We start from the raw sequence: 17,764 nt of genomic DNA, 5'->3' as shown, positions 1-17,764 counted from the left end.
GATCTGTTTTGACGAAGTCCTTTAGGGTTTCTCTCTCTGAAATTCTTTACTCTCCGCCCAGTGTTCACCTCTTTCATGAGCAATCGTTTCTGTTTAACATCCTGCTCTAGTGGGTTCTAGTCGATTCCATAGGATTCTAGTAGAGTTAATCAATCTCTATGGGATCTGCTAGGATCTTTTCGCTCCTGCCAATGTCCTCCCGAACTACCGGAACCGGGTAAACTATCTGTAGTTCCTTTTCACTCTTCCTTTTCCAATCTCATTTCTGGACGTCACCATTCCTTCCTCGTCGATTTCAACGCTGTGACTCTTTTGATTTTGATTTGATTTTCTTTTATTGATTTCCGCACTATATCATTGCTCATGCAGATACATATACATTGCTGGTGCCATACAACTGCCATAAATATATACATAAACATTAATTGTTAACAAAGTAAGTTTGTTCATTGCCTTTACATGTACAACAAAACATAACAGCAATGCAATGAATAACACAGAAGGGCTACAGCTTAAGCATTGCTTGATTTTCATGAAGCCCTCATACATATGATACATAACACATAGGAAAATAGGAGGGAGGGATGACTTGCATAGAGATAGGATAGATCTTTGTTATAATGCTGTAAAATGTCAAAAGAGTTCTCATCTCATGCTGTGATATTGCTCTCATAGTGGCTTTTATTTATTTTATGTGTGTATCCATTTTCTCGTCCGTATTTCTACTTCTGCCTGTATTTGGTTCCTTATCGGAGCCGGTTATATACGCTATTGTGCAGAACCGTTCCTTGATCCGAGTCTTCTCTCACATTATGGACTGCTGCAAGCAATGCCAAGTTACTGTATTGGACATTGAAAACAAAACCAAACAACACAAATATTGTAAATATATAGCTCAAAACAAATAAACAAATAGACAAACAAAAGAAAAGTAAAAGAGATATTGAAGTATACAAATAACTGTACACTAAAATCTCATTCTCAAAATAAAAAGGTACCCCTAATAATTATTTCTCAGTATCTGGACATTTTGGGATTTCTTTTAACTTGAAAAAAAAAAAAAAAAAAAAACTGGCACTTCCCCTTTATTATCACTTATTATTACCTATACGAGGTAGTCTTGCGAGGCAATTGCATTTGTTATTTTGCAGGGTTAAAGGTCAGCAGTTATTATTTTGCAGGGTCAAAGGTCAGCAGTCAATATTCGTTTCGCCACGTCGCTGCGTGTCGGTTACACACACCGTACTGTACAAATAAAAAAAAAAAAATGTGTACAAACAGTGCAATCTTCCAGTTTTCGCCTTTCACTTTACACAGGGAGGTGGGAAGAGAAAGAGTGGAATCTCTCTCCCCACCTCCCTGCTTTAAATGTAAACATTCCGATCAACCACGAAAGAAAACATTCCAGGACGTCGATAGGTGCCGGTTACACGCTCTGCAGAAGAACGCTGATAAATCAACTCATACAAGATCGACCACTTACAGCAGCACTACGCGTCAAACAATGACTAGTTCATTGTGATTTGTGCTCAATAATTGAAGAGTGTGTTCGCAAAAACGTGTTAAAGTCCATTTTTGAGGATTTTGAAGTACGGTCTCTGTCATAAAGTACAAAATAATACCTTTGAAATGATAATTTGGTCAGTACATGTAAAGGTACATTTTTGAAGTTATGGTCAAAAAGAGCAAAAATGTTCTTATTATTCTCTTTATTTTTCTCGACCTTTAATCGCAAATATCTCCATTTGGCAAATATAGGCTTATCGGTTTTTGCGAACAAATCCTTCAATTGCACAGTAACCATCAGTTTTACAACTATCCAAATTTAAACAGAAGTAAAAAATAAAGTGTAAAGCGTTCAGATGTTTGAAGTGCGCCTGTTACAACTACATATGTATCTTTGGAGTTGAATGATGTATATGGATGAAAAAAAAATTCAATTATTCGACAAGTTGATGATCTACAGGTAGTCAAATGTGGCTTGATCTCAATACCATAGTGTATAGCCGTATTCAAATATTTTCTTAATTTACCTAGGGGATAGGTAATAACTATGATGTTAAATGGCCTTGAGGGAGATACCAGATAAATATTGCCCGCACTGAAAGAATATTTCTGGTATCTCCCTCGAGGCCAGTCAATATTATAGAAATATTCTTTCCTGACCACAGATTCACCACCCAAAAAAAAAAAAAAAAAAAAAAAAAAAAAAAATAGAATGAGAAAGGGGAACAAAACTCTAGAACATTTTGGCAAATTCTCCTCCCACATAGCCATAAGGAGGATTCGGTACACCGTTCAAGCAGTAGAGGTATTGGTCTTTGAAAATCATGCAATATATTTCATGAAATTCCGGCATATTCCATGACACAAATCCATGCAAAGTTTTATGTTATTCATTGATATGCACATCTACTGAGTACGAAAGCTTGTCACAAGAACATTGGTCGCTCGTCGGAAGCACGGTTTGTTGTTTCCGGTCACCCGCCAAGTGTATTGGATGACAGTCTGATGAATTCGACATCTGTTAGTCGACTATAAGGTCAGTGTCACATGTCAGACGTCATCCGATAAGGCCAGATCGTCCGGTGAAGGAACTAAGCTCAGAGCTTATTTCATCATCGGACGCCCTTCGTGATCGATTAGTGTGGGATGAGTGTCGAGTCAGTTTGTTGCGTGTCAGATTTGTATTGCGCAGCTATCGGGCGTGTATGTGTAGTGTCCAATGATTAAAAGTAATCGGACGTTCATCTGATTCCAATCTGCAGCCTGCCTGACGTGTTCGAAAGTCGCCCAGCAAAAATGCCACTTATCGGAGGGTAAACGATATTCTGTAACGTCCGATTACTATCCGTTGTGAGATCGAAAGGTTAATGGCTCATCAACTCAACTGCCCCTGAAACTTATCGTATAAACCTAGTATAACATCCGATGGTCAACGGTCTATAAAACGAAGGTGATCCCACGGTCAGCCAACACGGGCGCCTTGGCAGATTTCCATCTGAAAATAGCCGTTAGCTGTATACATCCTGACTGTAAAGATTGGGAGTTGACTACCGAGTCCCCTTATGTGTTTTGATGTGGAATGAAACCTTAGGTAAATAAAATGTGTATTGAGTGAATGTAGCAGTATTAGTTGAACACAACAGTGAAAGCTTGAGGAAAATCGGATGATCATTTCAAAAGTTATGAATTGTTAAAGTTTCTGTGCCGCTACTGCTCACCTGCTGGATAAGAGGACTACAACATTTTCTGATGTTACGTATGGAAAACGATATAACGAATTCCACAAAATTGATTTTTTTTTTTTTATGTGAAATGCTCACTTTCACTCGAATTGTTACTGACATATGATAAGAGAAGATATATCCCCCCGCCCCGCCTTTTTCTGAGTGAGGTATATAAAGTGATATTGTTATATTCCAGAAAAGTGAAACAATATGTTTTTCCCTGTATTTTCTTTTCGTCGTCTTCCATAGGCGACGCTACGAAATGTTGCAGACTTCTCATCCAGCGATAGCAGCACCGAAACTGCACAAGATTTATAGCTTTTCAACGGATTGACCGATTTTCCTCAAATCATTTCACTAAGGTTTTCAAATAATATTGCTGCATCTGCTTGATACATGCGTAGCATGCACGCTAATCCATGGGTACATTTGACATCATTCTTGTTTAGTGCCAGCAAATTCTCCTATGCCCCTATAAATCTAAATTCCAGTGGACTATCGCTCTTATGAACTTATACGCCTACGATTCCCTAGGATTCAAGGACAGAGGATACTCCGGTCCCTGTAACCCCTCATGCTACTGCTGAGACCCAGCTAGGGCTCCCTCAATTGGGAAGTACGGTTAAGTTTACGAAAAAAACAACAACAAACAAACAAATAAACAAACAAACAAATAATAAAATAATATCTGTTTATGATATAAGACTTGTTGTTTTGAATTGCTTCCGTTTCCTTCTCTAAAGACTTCAGGGATACATGTAATTGGCATTTTATCTATCGTCAGGTGATGTACTGTTTGGGAGAATCTACTCGACTCGATTTCCGAGTTTGGCGCAAATAAGCCCAGTATCTGTTCTGGGTTTGATAACCACGCGATAACTGACTGATTAGTCGGATTGGTGTCCTGCGATTGTCGGAAGTTTTGGATCAGTGTCAGATCACCCTCCAATCACAATCAGATGAACAGATGACTGATATCTGGCAGCTACCAGCCTTCGATTCTGATTAACGTCAGATCTTTGTTTGAATTGCTGGAAATCAGGGCCCCCTTGTTGGCTCAATTTTCATTGGAACACATCGGGACTCATCGGAACGCCGAAATTTTGGTACTTTGGGGATCAAATGAGCCTCCGCTAGGTCAGTGGAATGGGACCATCAGGATGTCTCTGTAATACCACCATTCTACAGAGATTTCTCATCGTTCACTCATCGGAAACTAAGTTTATCGCTTCCAGCAACCTACCGAAGTGTATCGGATCGCAGTGCGATGAATCAGACACGTGTTGGTCGACTATCAGGTCACTTTCAGGCGTTTCGGGGTGATCCGATGAGGCAAGCTGGTCTGATGAGGATCACGAGCGACATGACACTCACCTGATACTCGACCGAACAGTCGGATTCATGAGTCTATGATCTGATACACTTCGATGGTTGGCCAAAGGCAACAATCTTTGCTTCCGACGAGTGACCGAACAGAAAAAACTCTCTGTGGAATTTGGGTAAAACCCTGACAATGCCGAGAAATATCTCCTTTCTTCAGTAAACCAACAAACTTCCTCGTGTTTGCTTTATTATATCAACAAAGCTTAGGATTTCTTTCCTGCATTTTAACTAATAGACGAAAACAAGATGCTTACTATATATAACGAAATCAATCTCAGAACATAAGAAAAACCCTTCATGTACAAATTATACAGTAACACTTATACAGTGTACAAAACGACTCACATTATAACAATCACGTTCATTCACGATTAGGAATTAAACAGATGTGTTTTAAGGAGTTGCTTAAAGGAATTGGTTGAGGAAGCCTGACGAAGAGAAAGGGGAAGATTGTTCCAGAGAGAAGGACCGGCGTGGGAAAAGCTGTGGTCTCCCCAAGAGTGAGAGGATAGAGGAACATGGAGAAGTGAAGTACCAGCTGAACGGAGTCTACGAGGGGGTTGATATAAATGTATGGAGTTCTGCAGGTAGAGTGGCGAGGATCCATGGACTGTGTGGTTGACCAGTAAGAGAACTTTGAAGATGATACGCTTTTCAACTTGTAACCAGTGAAGTGACTGAAGAAGGGGAGTTATGTGACAGGATTTCTTCGTGAGGGTGACAAGTTGAGCTGCAGAGTTTTGGAGGCGTTGAAGTTTGGAGAGCTGTCGTTGGGAAAGGCCGAGGAGGAGTCAAGGCGAGAAGAGATGAGGGCGTGGACAAGCTGTTCTGTTGCACTTCTGGTCAGATAACTACGAATGAAGCTGAGGTTGCGAAGTTGGTATCTTATGGATCTTGATATGTGAGAAACATGGGCATTGAAAGACATATTGACATCGAAGATAACGCCTAAATTGCGAGTCTGGGGAGATGGGTAGACGACGTTATCGCCAACGTGGATGCCAAAGTCCTTCATGTCAACTTTGCCGAGCATTTGCTTTGAGCCCAGAACAATAACCTCTGTCTTCTGCTGATTCAGTTTTAGACCAGATGCACACATCCATTCGTGGATGTCTTTGATGCAAGCTTCAAGGCGTCTTACAGCTAATGACATCGAGGTGGAGGTTGGAAAAAGAGACACATAGAGCTGTATGCCATCGTAGCTGATGCCATGACTCTTGATGATGGGACCAATAGGCTGCAGATACAGGGAGAATAGGAGGGGGCCTCCTACCGAACCTCAAAACGAACATAAAGTCGCACACACTGATTTTGCGTGAGGACTGAAAATAAGTGAAATGGGTCAACCTAGCCGAACTTGATTTTTTCATACTTTCTGAAAGAGCGGGTCTTCTTTAACATTATGCTAAAATTTGGTATCATATAACAGGCAGGAAAGTGTGTTTTTTTAGCAGTTTATCTCGAACATTTTTGGTAGAATAATGTGATTAGGTGTGTCTTTAGAATCCCTTTTTCATTTCTGAAAAACCCTGTCCACACTCTTCACTTTCAACTCTAATAACTTTTGAAAGGATAGTGCTACTGCTTTGAAAGTTGGCATTAATTATGGACAGAATGTGTTAATGAGGCGTGCTTAATTTCAGTTCAATCTGATAATCCCTTCATTGCTGTTACTCTGGTGGTTTACTTCCTGTTTTTTTTTTTTTTTTGTCCCATTCATCGTACAGCCAGCACGGTTTGGTAAAGATTAAGCGTTTGAATAGACACTGTACTTCAGGGCCTCTTTTCTCAGTTCCCACTTTTCCTGAGTTTGTGCTTTCTTTCCAATATTTAGATAGGTTAGGAGAGTCCATTTGATTTGAGTTATACATCATTTTAAAGCTTAAAGTCTGCTCTTTTAGAATATGGTCTTAACTAAACATTTATGTCTGGCGACTTTTTGTTTGTTTTGAGGTGCAGGGTCACATATTGAAACGTGAGGCCAGATCCAGAGTAGAGGTATGTGTTGGCAAAGGTGATTTCTGCTTTCTGTTCAGAAGATCACTTGCAATTTTGAACAGTCGTTTTGAGTCTCCAGAGCAGTCCTTGATTCGTTCTGAGTAGTATTTCCTCTTCGCTGTACGAATCAAAGACAGAACATGTTGGCGATACAGTTGTTGTCAGCTCTAAAATCTGTATTTATCTACGACTGACGATAAGTCTGGTTCTGCTATGAGATACACTGTAATTAACACACTTCAACACTTCGTGAGTTTACTGAACAAAAAATGCAGCTCTTATGCTATTTATTTTTCCAACAAGACTTCATAAACAAAAAAAATATATATTCTAAAATACTTACCCCCCCCCCCCGAAAAAAAAATATTACAACTGCGGTCGTATTAACACCAAAGAAATTATAGAAACGTTCAGGAGCAATCCAATGAGGTAATATAATATGCTAATAAATCCTTTCCTCATGTAAACACATTCTAGACTAATCTTATAAACACATCCTAGACCCGGGTTGAATGAAATACCTGTGATTCAATACTTTACTGTGCGCACGTGTGGTTTCAATGTATACTGTCCGACGGGAAGGGGGGGGGGGGGTGTGAACTAGTCTGTGCGGTAATGCAGAAGTTGCCTGGATAATCGCGATGTCGAGGATGTCGTCCGGCTGGCGGAAATTGTCGTTGTGTCGACCGAGATGCCACCGCTTGCACCGGAGGACTACCAAGGTACGGGAATTCTGTCCGGGTAGCGGGAATTGCTCTCACGCTAACCGAGATGCCGTTGAGCTACTAGCGATGATTCCGCCGAGCGTATTTGCTATGCCGTCGAGATAACGATGATTCCGTCGAGCCCAGTTCGTCGGTGTCGATCTATATGGGGATATTATAACCACCTCTCATAACATTATATATTCACAGGGTAATCTCAATCATGAACCACAGTTCAATACTTTCTTATACTTAACCAATAATGCTCCTGTATACTTCCACCATGACAACAGACCTATATGTGACCCTGCACTTCAAAACAAACAAAAAGTCGCCAAGACATGAATTTTTAGTGAAGACAATATTCTGAAAGAGCAGACCTTAAGCTTTAAAATGCTGTATAACTCAAATCAAATGGACTCTCCTAACCTATCTAATTATTGGAAAGAAAGCACAAACTCAGGAAAAGTGTGAACTGAGAAAAGAGGCTCTGAAGTACAGTGTCTATTCAAGCGCTTAATCTTTTAACCGTGCTGGCTGTGCGATGAATGGGACAAAAAACAGGAAGTAAACCACCAGAGTAACAACAATGAAGGGATTATTAGATTAAACTGAAATTAAGAATTCCTCATTAACACCTTCTGTCCATAATTAATGTCAACTTTCAAAGCAGTAGCACTATCCTTTCAAAAGTTATTAGAGTGGAAAGTGAAGAGTGTGGACAAGGTTTTTCAGGTTTTTCTATTAAAAGACACACCTAATCACACTATTCTACAAAAAAAAAAAATGCTAAAAAAAAACACACACACTTTCCTGCTCATTTTATGATACCAAATTTTAGCATAATGTAAAAGAAGACCCGCTCTTTCAGAAAATATGAAAAAGTCAAGTTCGGCTAGGTTGACCCATTTCACTTATTTTCAGTCCTCACGCAAAATCAGTGTGTGCGACTTTATGTTCGTTTTGAGGTGCACGGTCACATATATACATACTACAGAAATAAACCATCGCCGTGTATATACTCATAACTCACTTAACATATAAACATGACAGATCATCTCATATAAACTATCTCTATCAAAAACCAGCTAAACTGTACTCTCTTAACATCAAATCCCTTTCTCATTATAACTAACATTTAAATCCTTCAGCAATCAAAATTATCACTTAACAAACTTCTAACTTCATTCACTTTAATTATGAACAACAAAACCTGGATTGTATTTTCCTGATACAACCATAGAAAACCAAAATACACTGGTATCCACAGCTATCGGTGTAAATTTAACCATTCCACCTGAAACATTCACCTGCTGACTTGGCCTGTCTTCCTGCCAAACTACAACAAATCCTATTGCACTCTTATACAACATATTCAATCTGATATGTAGCACAATCTTTACTCAAACAAACTTAATCCACACATTATTATAGTGAACCAGCGAACATAATATGAATCTCTACATAAAAAATAACAATGACAAACTCAGAATATTACCAAAAAAAAAACACACTTAGTACAGCTACAAAACTACTTATGTCTGATTTGGTGTTCATACCCTCAAGTAATGGTGAGGAGGAGACTTCAGCTGTTGTCAGTGCCTGCAGCATGTCTTGCGCGTGCCCTGCCGTAATGCGTGGGGCTGCTGTGCCATGACTCTCCTGCCTGAAATGCAACGCTGCGTTGTAGGCCGATCAGCTACCTCTCTACTCCTATCACCAGTGAGTTAGAAGATTATGTCACTGTATGTAGGGGACTCGGTGGAAGAATTGTACTTGTCCACATACAGTGTGTTGTATTTGATGTATCTGTCTCTGTTTTGTCAACTGTAATGTTTGTTTGTGTATGGCCCCCAGTAAGAACAGTACTTGCCTACCGATGGGGCTACCCTGTTGAAAAAAGACTAAATAAATAAAAAATAAATAAAGCATGTCTTGCTCTCACAGATGTTCAGATCCAACTGATTTTTCCCTCCAAATCTACTTTCCTTGTCGCCTCTAATATAACTCCACCCTCTACTGTGCTTAAACTGTTTCCAACTAGCTTTCCCCTTTTTATTACATGTCCCTTTTCTTTCCAACTAATTCCCCCTTTTGGCTTTAAACCTATCTATCCCAACTATCTCCCCCTAACTAAATACATGTTCTTTCATACCAACTCTCCCTTTCTACATTAGCCATTTTACCCTGACTCCACTGAGCCTCCCTCTTTCTTCCACACTGTCCTTTCTCCCTAACCACTTCTCTCCACCTGGCTTGCCCGATTCTAAATTTCTATGCTGTTTACGCCTGCTGTCCCCATTTCCCACCTGATGGCTTGCCTGAACAAAGGAATCTCACACATTCCACACTCGCACTTTCAGTCACATCGTGACATTTGTCGATGTATTTCGAGCTTGGAAGATCGCCATTTTCTCTCATGTTGCCCACGTAACAGTTTTGCTTCTGCGATTTCTTGCGTGTACCATTCAGTGTTTGGACGAACAATATTACAGAACGCTGTCGGACAGGAGCATGCTTATTTAGAGTCTCCTCAAGAATAGAGTTATAGTTGTTGACGGCAATGTCTGCATTGGTCAACATGCATTTATCCGTCAGTTAGGCTTTATCCAGATCCTCCATGAAGCAGCTGGCCTTTACAGACTGGATGTTTCGGGACACAATAGTTTGTCGTGATGATTTCTGACTTGTTATATGAAGATGACATATGATGGCTGAGTGGTCGGAAATACCATCGATGACACTGACGTCAGAAAGCACGATTACATCAGTTTCCTTTCGTGAAATGAGCAGATCCAAAGTATGGCCCCGTATGTGAGTTGGCTGCTGGATATGTTGCTGTAGGCCATATGAGTCAAGAACATCAATCAACTCTCTGGCATCAGGAGCAGAAGTGTCGACATGAATGTTGAAATCACCAGCAATGACCAGACTGGATTGTTTGAAGAGACAATCATCCAATAAGTTTGAAAACTCTTCCAGGAAACACCTGAATGGAACTGATGATCTAGGAGGTCTGTAGATAACTACCAAGTGCATCGACTTTGAGTTCTCGATTACATCCATCTGCACCATTTCAAAGGACTTGAAATTGTTGACCTGTGTATGAACTTTGACATTCAAATGACTCCGATATAGGAAACCAACTCCACCACCGCGTTTCCCTATCCTGGGAAAATGCTTGAAGGTGTACCCCCTGGGGCTAAGCTCTGCAATGACAGCATCGTCGTCGGTGTAAGATAGCCAGGTCTCACAGATGCTGACTACATCGAACTTGTTGTCTACAACAAAGTCAAGAAATTCACTGCTTTTATTCCTGAGAGATCGTGCGTTGATCATACAGAAAGAGGTTGTTGGCTCTCTCATTATCCGTTTTGTGCTTCTGAAATCTTTACTAAATTACCTTGGCAGCTGCTCTCTCTTCTGTTTTGTGAGGGGTCAAAGTTACTTTGAGCAGTGACAGGTTTTCTCCGTCTCCCATGACCAACAAGCACTGGAATCAAACTTTGAGGGATCCTCCTTCTGTTAGTCCCAGCTTTGCAACCCCTACGTGTAAGTCTTCAGAGAGCACGATGCTCATCAGGATCATATGTAGGTGGATGCAGCAAGCATGGGGTCTGTCTGATGTGTAAGCTGGTGATATACCTGCATGTATGTAGCTGGAAAGGACATGCTTGGTCATTAATAAAACCTTCATCCTTGTTCAGCATAAAGAGCGGGGTAGATGTGTAAGTGAACTTCTGTTGATGGGAGGTTGAATGACCAGAAGTCATTGTAATCTTCAATAGACCTCCACAGAGATAAAAGGATGACAGTGAAAGACTTGGCGGCTTACTGCTTCCCTCACAGCTGGCTAATCCATGAAGGTGATGGTGCACAATCCTAGGCCACTTGTGGTGCAGAACTGACCTATTGTGAATGTTCGTCTTCTGGAATGCTATTGTTTGAAGTCCATGTTGTGTGAAAGCTGTTGAAGAGATTGATGCACCTATGTCCAAAATACACAGAAAAGTCAAAAAAAAAAATGATCCAAGATATTCTCCAACCAGGAGTCCTTTCAGCGAGAGTGCAGCAGCCCTTGATGATCAGTGAATTCCAATTGATATGAAACTCATGATAGATCTCAAAGTGGAAAAGGCTAAAAGCAGTCGAAAATGAGGAGCCCAATGTCGAGCTGCCAGGTAGTAGCGCTTCACACATAACTTACAAAAAAAAAAAAAAAAAAAAAAAAAACCGGGAATGGAAATGGTACAACTGTCTCAATTTTTACGATATTCATTAATGGGAAAACATCAGTTATAAATGTAACATATATGCCTTCATTTCTTTTTTTTATGACCCGACATGTTTTTCACGTTTTTCAAAATTCATTTTCAACGTAGTGTACCATTATTCGTACATTCACTTATTAATGATTGCATCTGAATACTGGAGAGGTGTTTGCTTGATTACTGTCTCCTGTTTCGACATTGACAATGATTACATTGTTGTTAAGTTCTGAATAGGACTTTTCGGGACTATGCAACATTAACAAGTGAACAAGCCTGTTCAACATGTTTTGTCTGCCGCCCTCATTGACATCTGTCTTACCTGCGACATTTCAAGGAAAAACCATAAACCTCCTAAATTCATGAAACAGATATACTGTCAGTAACTTCAACATCTCCCTTTACCTTGAGGTTAGATATCTCTTCCTTATACCTGATAACTGGCAATGTTGTTACTATTGACGGAATTTTACAAACATTTTGAATTGTGCTTACTCCTTTTTTTTTCTGTACTCATCTGACGAAAAGAGAAAGGCAATACGTTTATCCAAAACGCGAGTATATTGCTTATAAAAAAGCTACAAAGGGGAAAGAGGTTTGTAGTACCTTTTCCTGTGGTTCCCGACGCGTTATCCTCACAATTATAACTTATGTGAGCTCATCTATAAGTTTGTGATGTCGTTCGATCGATTTACATTATTTCTACCAACATCCACACATTCATCAAATATTGGAAGAAAAAAACAACCTTATGTATAAATTGTGACATAAGGTAAGATAAGACAACTTTAGAACAAATCAGATCAGATCAGATCTTGTCAGATCAGATCAAGTAAGATAGATAAAAACCAAGTCGTATAGAAACAAAGTCCATACCTGTGTAGTTGTGCCTCCTGACATTTCACTGAGCAAATGTTTCAACGGTTTTTCATTGATAGTAATGCCCTCAATCTGTAGAATGAAAAGAAAATACCTTAGGCCCAGTAAAAAAAAAAAAAAGATAGTAGTTTCTCGTCCGGGTTTTTTGAGCAAGGCGATGAGGGAGGTCCTTACTATTTGATATCTTACTATTTTTTCGAGGATTGTCAAAATGAAAGTACATGGTGTAATATGTGTTCTCGTCCGGTAATTCTGAGAAAGGTAACGAGAGAGGGCTTTACTATTTTCTATATCCAATTTATGAAATGAAATATATCACTCTGGTAGCTGTCTTATGAGAGACAAGGTCCTAAGTTTATGTCTTGCCTGCACTCTGTGCATTTTCAAACAAATAGATTATGTACCATACTTGAAATGAAACTTCATGCATGCAGATGAAATACATTTGCTTTTTCTTTCCACTAAAGATGTCAAGGGAAAATGACCATCTTAATACTGGTATTAGTGTTGTAATGGCATTTCTGATACCAGTATACTTGCAATTCTGATGTATTGTGCTATTAAATGAAAGAGGTATAAAACATGTTTTTCAACAAAGAATGTACGACTGAAATAAATTCCATGATATTCAAAACACTGCTTTATTCATCATTGGTGTTTGTGACTTTTTGTGTCCACACAGCTGGTATGTATCTGCATTTCTTCACAGTACAATTGTAGCACATTCAACTAGAAACTGCAGATGGATGTCAAAATAATACTGATATGGCATTATAGCATTAAACATTTAAAGATGTTTCTTCTTGTTCTAAAAAGACATTTGATAATCACTCATCATTTGGATGATGAATGATTGTATACCACACTACAGATGATACGACTCACGGCCGTGTCCGTGAATTTACATCGTAAAGAAAAGCATCCCGCAGAAATACGAGATAAACCAGAATCCGTGGAAAATTATTTATTTTGTAGATACACCCATTTGATAATTCTGCATTTGCTGGAAAAGTGCATTCATTTTCTCTTCAAAATAGAACAATACATCGCCGTCAGATGCAACGTTACAGAGCAGAGTGTACGGGCTACTACACATTCGAATGTGTTCATGCGTGCGTGCAGACAGCTGACAGACCAGCTGAGTGGTGTTTCATAAAGCTGTTCGTAAAGTTACGAATGACTTACGAGCGACTGGTGATCAGTTCTTGTGCTGAATTATGGAAATTCTGATAAGTATAGCACATCAGAACTGATTACCAGTCGCTCGTAAGTTGTTCGTAACTTTACAAACAGCTTTATGAAACAGGGCCCAGGGGATGGTACCGGTGACCGACCCTGGACAACTACCCGACAGACACGCACACTTTCCCAATACGGTGCGGCACGGCCACTGCAACGGCACCGTACCTTCCGACACTGCACACACATGCACATAGTCACAATGACATGAAAATGTATAGGGCTTACAAACTCGATACAATCCTCACAAGCATTTGTACAGTACAATTCATCCGCTTGAAATATGAGAAACGGGGAAAAATACGAAAAATGCGCGAAATATGCGTGGAATATCTGCGATTGATCGCAAAAATGTTGCCGCTATCGCGTTCACGACGTACCGAGTGCACTGTACATCACAGCTAGCCCGCCCAGGCCCGTGCGCCCGCGCCCATCCAACTACTGTACAGTTCGACTGCTTTGTGGGTCATTCCTTCTTGCCGAGCTCGCAGTGTGAAATGCATGCGTTATTACATACGTACTACAGAAGCTACAGCTACTAGCTAAGTAGAGGACGCAAGGCGTAATTAGAAACGAGACAGCACGATTGGTAGGTAAATTGTCGATTTTTTTTTTTCGGCGGCCGAAAAAATAGAAAATATCAAAAAAGTCGATGCGGCAACTGAAAATCAATGCGGGCGGGGAGCGGGCTGAGACGAAAATTATGAATTTCTTGGTATTTTCAGCGCCATTTTGAAAATAGTAAATAGTAAAAAAAAATCGATGCGGCGGCCAAAATCGATGCGCGCGAGGACGAGAAACTGGTTTCTTTTTTTACTTGGCCTTAAATATATTTTAGCCATACTCAGTCCCCGATAAGTAGAATCTCATCGCATTTTTTCTTCATGATTAATTGCAACATTTTTATTGTGATATTGCTGAAGATTGATACAGCTTATTTCGCTTTGACTGATTTAGACTGCGATCAACTTGAGTAGTTAAATAGCGGAGATCAAATGACATATTACAGTATAAATGATTTTGGAAAATCGTTACTTGTAACATAACTACGACAGGCATGAAAACGGAGATCATAAGACCGGAAAGATATTCCCAAAAGTATTCTTAAATGTCGCCATAAAGGTGTTTCAATGCAATGGGAAATTATTTGAACTCTCTCTTTCTCTCTCTCTCTCTCTCTATATATATATATATCTCGACCAACAAGTGAAAATCGTAAGGTATCATAATGTATTTACCTTGGAGCTTGTAATCTGTGAAGCCATTTTCGTGAAGAATGTGCCAGGCAGGCCGCGCCATGAGACATAGGCACGTTCAAGATGAGGCATTTTGCATAGAAATTCTGCAAGGTTTGCTGTTGTTGCTTCCGCCTTTAAACTTCCGCGACATATTATGGAAAGTTTGCGAATCTGAAAAAAAAAAATAAGAAAAATACTTCCATCAAAATATCTTTATTTTTTTTTTCCTGTAGGAGGGAGAGGAAGCGGTCTTCACAAAACAACGAGGCATATCTTTCCATAGTATAGATGCCAGAAGATATACACTTATACAATATGAGGCCATGGTTTCGAATTTGGTTTAGCCAATTGAAGTGTGGAGACAATAATGACAGGATGATTTTCGTTACACTATCTTTTTGGTTTCAACTGGTAAGTTACCGGCGTTATGTGCAGCTGTGGCTACTACTTCTATCTAGCCGAAATGTTGGAGGCCAAGTATGCCTCTTCAATCTTCAGGGTTCCCTCTAATTGTGCAATTGAAATTATAAGGCTGAAAAATGAATATTAAATAAATCTACAGATGAATGCTAACGCTTGTCATTATTCTCTCTATTCTGAGTTTGATATGAGTGATACGTTTCGCATGTCACCTAGCACTTCTCGAATATTTCGGAACGTACGGTACTTCCTAGACTTCTTTGAATTCATTTCTTTAAACAGGCAGGGGAGCATTATAGACGCCCTACTGCCCGAAATTGCACAAATGACCATACGAATAGGGACTATTCAATTTCGCACGAAGTTTGTCTCGAATTTACAAATACCCCGATGTTTATGCGATTATAACTGAGTTTGGACATTTCCTTTTTTGTGTGTCCACCTTGCCCTATTTCGGGACAGTGTGACACCTGCTCAATGAACGCGCGAGGATGGGAGATATCGAAAATCCCTATTCCCACACGGAAATTGACAATCCGTCAAAGAAAAAGCATTGGAAATGTTTCTACTTGAACATTAAGTTCAACTATAAACGTCAAGGAATTCTACGTTTGATTTGCTGATGAAAATTGAAATTTGTTTATAAAGAATACACCATTTCATAGCTTCGTCCTCAAAGAGATGCATGTACTTCTACGATGATTGTGTTCACTTAAGAAATGGCTGGATAGGTCCGTCGACAACGTTGGTACGGGAAGTTAATTCCGTATGGGTGAGAGAAGAGATTACTCTTGACCGCTTACTTTTCTAATTACCGCTTACTTTTCTAAAGAATACGAGTAGGCCTAAGATTTATTCATAACGATGATATGATTAAAAAGGGTGCAGATGGATGGAATAACATTGAGCTGAAAGAGGTCAGGGTATGGAAGACAATTATGACGTAATTCTCGACCTGTATTAAGGTGTTTTGCAGCCGAGCATGACGAGTTCTCGTTTTCCGGTATGTCATAATTATGCCGCTCAAACATGAGGTCATAAAGCATACGCTGGAGACGTTTCGGAATTCTAATTTCTACAGTATTTACACTTACATTATGGGAATTTTCGAATGAAATCATATAAGCCACACTGTCTGGGTATTTCGCTTCACCCGATTTCAACTCGGGTTGGCTTGGATCTGCACTTATCTAAGTGTATATTTTCAAGCCTTTTCAATTAATTTACGACAAATCCTAGAGTAAGGGAACTGAGAGTGGGGATGACATGCTAGATGAAGTGAATAAGACTTATTTATAAAACCCCTCTCATTTTTATTAAACCTGTCTGGTCAAGTATTTTTTTTCTATTAAACAAAAAAAGCTCCATATAAATTGTATGATACTCTTTAACCTGCTCTATACAGCGTCCTATGAACATTCCTTTTAACAGATTAATTGACAACTGCAAGATAGGAAAAATGTCTGTATTGGAAACTGGTCAACAATATCTTACCTCAGTAAATTTTATCAAAGTAAACATAAACGGTTCAGTAAAAGGATCTTATTCGTGACTAAAAGTCAATCATGAATAATCATGGAAATCATACCTGACATGATGATGCAAGGTCGACGGCTGATGAGAAAAAATTATCCGGCAAATAGAGGAATTCCAGACTGAACCTTGAAATATTTGGCATAGTACACACCCATCGGGCACAATTTTCACCCAACGACGATTGATGAGAATCGTCAGTCGATCTGGAATCAATGAGATGCAGGTCTTGGATCTGCAGGGGAAAAAAAGAAAATCAAGTCAAATAAACAGATGAACAAACAAATGAAGAGTTTGTTTGCAAAAACCGATAAGTCCATATTTGTCAAATGGAGATATTTGCGATTAAAGGTCAAGAAAAATAAAGAGAATAATAAGAAAAATTTTGCTTCTTTTGACCATAACTTCAAAAATGTACCTTTATGTGTAGTGACCAATATATCATTTAAGAGGTATTATTTTGTACTTTATGGCAGAGACCGTACTTCAAAATCTTCAAAAATGGACTTATCGGTTTTTGCAAACAAACTCTTCAAATAGACACAAGTAAAATCAATAAAATACGAGAAAAATGAATGAATGAACCAACGACCAATGTAACGTAGACACCAGGGATCAGAAGCCTTATAGATATATGAGAAAAATTAATTATCTCTCTTTCCTAATCGCGCATACTATTGAAGTGCAAAAAAAAAAAAAATGATACGTTATGTATAATGCATATCTCGAATATTACGAGTGCTAATGGTTCAATGAGCACCTGTCGTATAACCTTACACATTGTAAAGACGGAAATAATGCCATTGTCTCCGTTTTCAATATAGTGACAGTGGAAACATTGACGTCTACTAAAACGAATGGTAAAAAAAAAA

General features: G+C 39.3%; 1 protein-coding gene across 1 annotated transcript in view; it reads right to left on the bottom strand.

The window, feature by feature from the left end:
- Nucleotides 1-9,913: 9,913 nt before the first annotated feature.
- LOC140246746 (uncharacterized) overlaps nucleotides 9,914-17,764 on the bottom strand; it is a 106,918-nt gene continuing 99,067 nt past the window's right edge. Inside the window, exons 9-13 of the mRNA XM_072326084.1 lie at nucleotides 16,948-17,127; nucleotides 14,940-15,110; nucleotides 12,460-12,534; nucleotides 11,007-11,055; nucleotides 9,914-10,596 (exon numbers count right to left, since the gene is read on the bottom strand). Coding sequence (XP_072182185.1) covers nucleotides 9,914-10,596; nucleotides 11,007-11,055; nucleotides 12,460-12,534; nucleotides 14,940-15,110; nucleotides 16,948-17,127 — 1,158 coding nt within the window. The remainder of the gene's footprint in view (nucleotides 10,597-11,006; nucleotides 11,056-12,459; nucleotides 12,535-14,939; nucleotides 15,111-16,947; nucleotides 17,128-17,764) is intronic.

This window comes from Diadema setosum, chromosome 3, assembly GCF_964275005.1.
Source record: "Diadema setosum chromosome 3, eeDiaSeto1, whole genome shotgun sequence".
Taxonomy (NCBI): domain Eukaryota; kingdom Metazoa; phylum Echinodermata; class Echinoidea; order Diadematoida; family Diadematidae; genus Diadema; species Diadema setosum.
This window is presented reverse-complemented; position numbering and strand designations above follow the sequence as displayed.